General features: G+C 41.9%; 1 protein-coding gene across 1 annotated transcript; it reads left to right on the top strand.

Moving 5' to 3' along the window:
• The first annotated feature begins 376 nt into the window (after positions 1–376).
• Positions 377–6,899, top strand: FAM241B (family with sequence similarity 241 member B). The gene is made up of 4 exons (XM_034438635.3): positions 377–568; positions 908–1,001; positions 4,032–4,169; positions 5,414–6,899. Exons 3-4 carry the CDS (start codon positions 4,065–4,067, stop codon positions 5,696–5,698), a joined length of 390 nt encoding a protein of 129 aa, XP_034294526.1. The 5' UTR covers positions 377–568; positions 908–1,001; positions 4,032–4,064; the 3' UTR covers positions 5,699–6,899.
• The last annotated feature ends 405 nt before the right edge of the window (positions 6,900–7,304 follow it).

The raw sequence follows: 7,304 nt of genomic DNA, 5'->3' as shown, positions 1-7,304 counted from the left end.
TCAGCCAGCTTGCTGAGGAATTCTGGGAGTTGAAGTCCACAAGTCTTAAAGTTGCCAAGGTTGGAGACCCCTGCGCTAAGGAATTGTCTTCTGTAATCCCTGAGTTGTGCTGTGTGAGGAATTCTGAGGAATGCTAAGGCAGGGGTCTCCAACCTTGGCAACTTTTAAGACTTGTGGACTTCAATTCCCAGAATTCTTCAGCCAGCTTGCTGAGGAATTCTGGGAGTTGAAGTCCACAAGTCTTAAAGTTGCCAAGATTAGAGACCCCTGCGCTAAGGAATTGTCTTCTGTAATCCCTGAGCGCTTTCACTGATGCATCGCCTCGCCGTGCAAACCGTGTAATTCACCTTGGCGCCTGAAGAGGGAGCTACTCCACAGTTCCACCCGGGGGGGGGAGGGCCAACCACTTTGCTCTCTCTCTCTCTCATTCTTCCCTTCTCCTGAAAAAATGTCCGGTGATGATGACGTCCCTGGAAGTCGCCGGGCTGGAGATACTGGACAGTCAGCAGAAGAAGGGAAGGCTGACGTCAGCAAAAGGAGACCGCAGACAGAGAGAGAGAGGCGAGCGGTGAGTGGGCGCATGGGAGGGGGCATGTTTGCGACTCCATCCGTACAAATCAATTTATCAGCCTTGAATTAACCAACGTAGAGCAAATTTGTTGGGATGTAGCATAGATTGAAGGGCCGGATGCTTTTCCCTCCCTGAACCTGCTGGCAGTTGGGAAAGGGTTAATCCGGGTCCCAGACATACTCTTGAAGCTAACCACACAGCAATCGTGCCTCTGACCATGTACAGAATGTTCATCTCCAGCCAAGGGCGAGGATTCCCTGAGCTTTAGTTGAGACCCCCTTCTGTTGATACCAAGTCGAGCACTGTATCGCATTTTGTGTGTTTTTTTTCTTTTAGGATTGAAGAAGCCTTCGCATCAGGAATAATTGTGACATCATCGCTGTTTGCTAATCATTTCTCTGGCTGCTTGCTTGGTGCCTTTTTATTATTGGTATGTGCATTTTGAGTATTCGTATGTATTGTGTGGGTTCCCAGTATTATCTTTTAAGCATAAATACAGTAGTGGCCAAAATTGTAGAAACCTTTTGGGGAAAAGTGTATTTTCTAAAACTAGCTAATAACCCCACTTCTTCTACTTTTTTTCTTTTTTTTTTTTTGGAGCAGTACCATAAAATTATATACCAATGGAAGGAAAATTTAATCAAGAATGTAATGCAATGACTTTTAGGAAGGATTTGCTATTAGAATAGCAGTTGCAGTATAAAGAAGAAAAGTGAAACACGTAGAAAAAATGAGATATACAAAAATGATCACCATACAAAAAACTAGCTATACAAAAATGATCACCATAGAAAAAACGAGCTATACAAAAATGATCACCATAGAAAAAACGAGCTATACAAAAATGATCACCATAGAAAAAGCGAGCTATACAAAAAGTATCACCATAGAAAAAACAAGATATAAAAAAATTATCACCGTGTCAGTTAATACTTAGTTGGGTAACCTTTAGCGTGAATTACGGCCTTACAACATCTTCCCATGGAGTGAACCAAGTCTTGTAGTTCTACAGCGGTTATAATGTGAAACCAAGATTGAATGATGGCTTCTATTAACTGGATTTGATTGCTGGGTCACTTCTGACTAACAAGTTCCTTTAGTCGGCTCCATAGATTTTCAATTGGGTTAAGGTCTGGGCTATTCCCAGGCCATTCCAGCAGTGGAATAGGATTATCTTGAAACTCCCCCCCCAAAAAAGTGGTGTTATTAGCCATCAAACCTCAAAAATACATTTTCCCCAAAAGGTTTCCACAATGTTGGCCACTACTGTAGTTGGTTCTAGAAGTGAGGCTTAAGGTTACCTTATGGATTCATGCTGAAATAGGAACTTCCTGGTTTTGTGGGTTAATGCTTCGTATTGTCTGTGTTTGTAAAAATAAATTATTTCTCAAAAAAACATTATATATAGTCCCTTCTTGAGGTAGAAATAGGCTCAAGTTGGTCTCATTGCACTAAGCTAACCTATGCGGGGGGGGGGGGGGAATCGTGCATCTCATCATTCTTGCTTTTTATTCATATATTTTCCAGATTTGCATTTAACACCAAACTAGTAGGATGAGGGGGAATTCTCTGTAGTTAAGGCTGTGGGAATCTTGGGAATTCTCTTTTCTTCCTAGGAATAAGAGAAAGACTGCTTTCTTTCTACATCTAAGGACATTTTAAGCTGGACCCATTTGTTGACTAAGAAGTTGCATTATGCAATTGTGTATTTTTACCTCAGATGCTATGTTTAAAATTTGTTCTGTTTTTCAATATTGTCATATATTTGAAACAAGTGACCAAAATGCCTCAATAATATATTTATTACCTGTTTTTAACTCGGTTGTATGACACCCTGAGTTGCTTATTTGTGAGATGGGCAGCTGCATAAATTGCTTTAATAAATAAAATAAAACATACATTAAATTAAATCCACCTCCATACTCCTGGCCTTCTGAAAAGTCGGAAAACTTGACTCTGTCACTAGATCTGGAGCTCTGACATGGGCCTGCTATGTTGAGGGTGGCTGATTAGGTAGAGAAAATACCTCCCTCCCTCCCTATCTCATCTTGATTTTTACCTCTTCAACAATTTCAATTGTTTTGTAATACTTTTTAGCATACTATAAGTTTCCCAGAGTTGCTGTATCAGTGAGAGAGGCAGCATAAAAAAAAATTCTGTAAAATATTATGATTAATTTTATTTTAAACCAATGGAACATATCACATGATTATTATTTTTTTAATGTAGATCTTGGATATCTGTGCAACAGATACTTTCTCTGAGCCAGGAAGGAAATATCTTTTCCTAAAATGGTGCCCATTATGACCTTTTAAAAACCAACAGCATTTTGCTTACAAGGAAAAATATTTTTTGGAAGTTCTGCAGATTTACTTGACTTTAAAATCTTTTGAATCAGGTAGGATACTGAACTGGAAAGTGGTTCTAATTGAGAGAATAGGATGTCGCATTTCTGTTCTCTGGCTCAGATGAGGGTATGGAGCATACATACTGTACAAGTAACCCAACGCACAAAAGAACATAGTTGCCATAGAATGTGACAAAGAACATTGTTTTTGGATTTTTTGTATTTTCAGCCATCATTCTTACTTTTTTTGTGAATTATTTCAAAAGTTCCTGTATGCAGTGGAAAAGTATTTCAATTAATTGTGCCCTTGAATTGTAGAACATTGTAAGAAAATTGCTAATGTATACCGTGTTTCTCCAAAATGAAGGATGGGTCTTATTTTCTTTTGACTCCCGCGAAAAAAAGGCTAGGCCTTCTTTTTGGAGGGTTCTAATTATTGACTCACCTTGTGGCCATGGCAACGACAGCCCCGCCCAGCAGGACCCCGCTGCTGGCCTACTTCTTCTGTAGCCGCTTGCTGCCTTGCACGAATTGCCCTGGTCTCCGTTTCGCCTTCAGATGCCTGCCGGAAAGCCCACTGCAGCTGATAATAGACCTCGGGATCGATCTGGAGTTCTGTTATTGGCTGCAGATGCCTTCCGGCAGGCATCTAAAGGCGAAACAGAGGCTGGAGTGATGCATACGAGTGGCGGCAAGTGGCCGCAGAAGAAGGCAAGGCAGGTGTCGGGGTGCGTGAGGCCTGATAAGTAGGGCAGCTCCATCCCCACCCTAGCTTATTTTTTACCTGTGTGCCTCGCCCCACCTCTGCACCCTGGGGTAGGCAGGGTCTTATTTAGGGCTAATTTTGTGGGTGGGGCTTAATTTGCTCAAAAACGTGATAGGGCTTCTTTTCAAGGTGGGTCGTCTTTTTGGAGAAACACGGTAGTAGATCTATACATGGGAAGAATGCAGCAGGGGAATGTTAAAATTCTCATGTATTAGCTATTGTGATTGTGTAAGAAATGCTTTACTGCTAGAATTATGTATAATGTTGGTATATTCAACTTATTTGGGTCTCTGTTCCCCATGGAACTAGTAATCATATTAAAAAAATCTTCCCACTGTAAATTACAGGTGTGACAAAGCAAACCCAAGACTGCTATAAAGATGGTGCGAATTTTGGCTAATGGAGATATTGTGCAAGATGATGACCCTCGAGTACGACAGACCACTCAGAATAGGGAGAACTCCTCTCGACTCGTGAGGAATGGTGTATGTATTGTGGTTTGCGTAGAATTGTTCCGTAAAAACTTTTCTTCTAGCACTTTGGAAATTTGGAAAAGGTGTATGTGAGGCTACGAAAGTATCATCTGTAGATTTTTAAAGTATGTGTATCTTTTCCCAAGAGGGACCCGGTGGCTCAGTGGCTAAGACACTGAGTTTGTCGATCAGAAGGTCGGCAGTTCAGCGGCTCCCGGTGGTCTTCCGGGTGTGCTTCAAGGTATTGGTTACCACCTTTAGAGCGCTCCATGGCTTAGGACCTGGGTATTTACAAGACCGCCTTCTGCCACCGATAGCCTCCCACCGACCAATACACTCCCACAGAGAGGGGCTCCTCAGGGTGCCGTCAGTCAAACAATGCCAACTGGCGGCCCCCAGGGGGAGAGCCTTCTCTGTGGGGGCACCTACCCTCTGGAATGAGCTGCCCCCGGAGATACGGCGGATCCCGGATCTTCGCACCTTTCGCCGTTCCCTAAAGACGTATTTATTCCAGCAAGCCGGGCTGGCTTAACTCTTTTAAATTGTTTTAAATTTTTTTAATAATGGGTCTTAATACAGGGGTGCTTTTAATTGTGGGCCAAATTAATTTAATTGGATTTTAATACTTTTTAAAATTTTGTATTTCTTGTGTTTTATCTGTTGGCTGTTCACCGCCCTGAGTCCTTCGGGAGAAGGGCGGTATATAAATATAAACAAACAAACAAACAAACAAACAAACAAATAAATAAAATTTGGCTAAAGATAAAGGTAAAGGTTCCCTTTGCACATATGTGCTAGTCGTTTCCGACTCTAGGGGGCGGTGCTCATCTCCGTTTCAAAGCCGAAGAGCCAGCGCTGTCTGAAGACATCTCCGGGGTCATGTGGCCAGCATGACTAAATGCCAAAGACGCACGGAACGCTGTTACCTTCCCACCAAAGGTGGTCCCTATTTTTCTACTTGCCTTTTTTACGTGCTTTCGAACTGCGAGTTTGGCAGAAGCTGGGACAAGGAACGGGAGCTCACCCCATTCCGCGGCACTAGGGATTCGAACTGCTGAACTGCCGACCTTTCGACCGATAAGCTCAGCGTCTTAGCCACTGAGTCACCGCATCCCTTTATTTTTTTATTTTTTTATTATTTTTATTTTAATTTGCCCAAAGAGCTGCATTTCTGACATCTCCCTTTACAGTCCCATTTCTGTGTCTCAGAAAGACAGCTTCTTGTGCTTGTTCACTTTCTCGTGTTTGCTCAACAGGGCTTTTTCAACGCAACCTCCAACGCTGGTCCCAACCCACCACAGCACTACCAGCAGCAGCAGCAACAGCAACAGCGCCAGAATGCAAGGCCTGGGGAACGTTCGCCGTTCTCAGACATCAATCAGCAGCTGGTGAACATGGGTTTCCCCACTTGGCACCTTGGCAACCAGGTGGTAGAGCCGGTGATGTCCATCCTGCTGCTCTTCCTACTTATGATGGTGGGCGTGCGAGGTCTGCTCTTGGTGGGCCTCATTTATGTCGTCTCCCACCTAAGCCAGCGATGACATGAACTCCAGCACGGACTGCTGGTTGCCTGAGGGATTCGGAGCCAAATATTTTTGTCCAATGTATGAGCGTGGGTTAGAGAGAGTCCGTATGTCCGTATATGTGTGTGTTTGAAACAAATTCTCCTTGCCCAAGAACTTTTGTAAACGGTGTTTTCAAGAGACAGAATTAAGCAACTTGGAGTATGAGCTAATGGGAATATATATATATATATATATATCTTTTTCTTTCCTTCTCTAGCTTGAAATGAGCCATTTTTTCATTCTGGGCCCATGATATTCTGGTAGGAATGATAGCTTTTTTTTTTTTTTTTGCTGAGGGCACCATCTCACGGTTATCAAAGGGAACTTTATTTAGGATTTTCTTCTTTAGGACCGGCGGTGAAAGCTCAGCCTCTGATAGAGAAACATTGAAAAATAGGCAGGTTTTTAAAAACCAGGTGGGAAATCATGCCTTCCATATAGGTGGGAGAACTGAAAAGTCATATACAAAGAGAGAAAGAGAGAGAGGCCTTGGGACTTGGCTAGTTCACATTGTTGGAATCCCTTCCTCTCTGACATAGGAACTTTGGTTGTGTGAAATGGGCATTGGGTTGTGGTTAGCTGGGGTTCGTGAAGAAGAGCCATTTTGTGGCCTCTGGGATCAGTGAGGCAGCCATGTTGAGATCACTGCATTTTTTATAAACCGACCCTCTTGGTGTGTAATATTCAAAGGTGACTCCTCAGGTATTTATCTGGAGGCTTCCTGGTGCCTCAAGTCAGGCCATTTTTTTTGTAATATTAAATAAAGAATACAAAAGCAGGGTTTGTATGTGTTGCTGTGGGGGTGGGGGTTGTTACCGAATGAGGCTGCAATTTCTGTATGTAAAATGATACTTGTTGCTTCAAATAAGCAGAATTCATGGGACAGAGCAAACATCCATGTGTATGTAAGCTGATGAAACAGTGCCCCCAAATGCTTTCTCTGCTAGCATTGTCTGCCTTCTAAAATAGTGGAGGAACTGAGTCAAAGCAAAGAGAAAGTTATTTGTAAAACCATCATCAAGACTCTTAATTCCAATTACAAACTGTTTTTTTTCCTCTCTTTATATTTCCCTTCTTAGCAGAGTATAGTTGCATTTCTTTCTTTCTTTTTTCTTTTTGTTTCATTTTGGCCTATTCGCAGGCTTGACAAAGAAATAAAAAATATCTACCTGCTTCAGCTCAATTCTTATTTTGTAAATTTAGGGTGACTTGCAATATATTTAAAGCTAAAACTTAAAAATAAATCTACAGCTCTTCCTTTAGTTATAAAGCATCGTATAGTAAAAAAAATCTATTTCCTCTTGAAAAAAAAGATGATAGTTTTAAAAATGGGTGAAATTGTTGGAAGAATAAATATTTGAGAAGCGGAAAGAGCAAAACAAGGTGTGTGTATGTGTGTGGGGGCGGCTTTTGGGGGAACAAAAATCAAGCGGTAATTTAACATAGTGAATTTCAGTTCCATAAACCCCTTTCCCTAATTTCCGCTAATTAAAATGTAAGAGAGAAACAATGGGTTTTGCTGCTTGCCTCATATGTAATTCGTAAGATTGTACTACGAGAAGGAATTCCTAAATGCAAGGGA

Source organism: Pantherophis guttatus, chromosome 6 (assembly GCF_059756535.1).
Source record: "Pantherophis guttatus breed Tessera chromosome 6, ASM5975653v1, whole genome shotgun sequence".
NCBI classification, from domain to species: Eukaryota; Metazoa; Chordata; class Lepidosauria; order Squamata; family Colubridae; genus Pantherophis; species Pantherophis guttatus.
The sequence above is the reverse complement of the archived record's forward strand: the minus strand, read 5'-3'. Positions and strand labels throughout refer to the sequence as shown.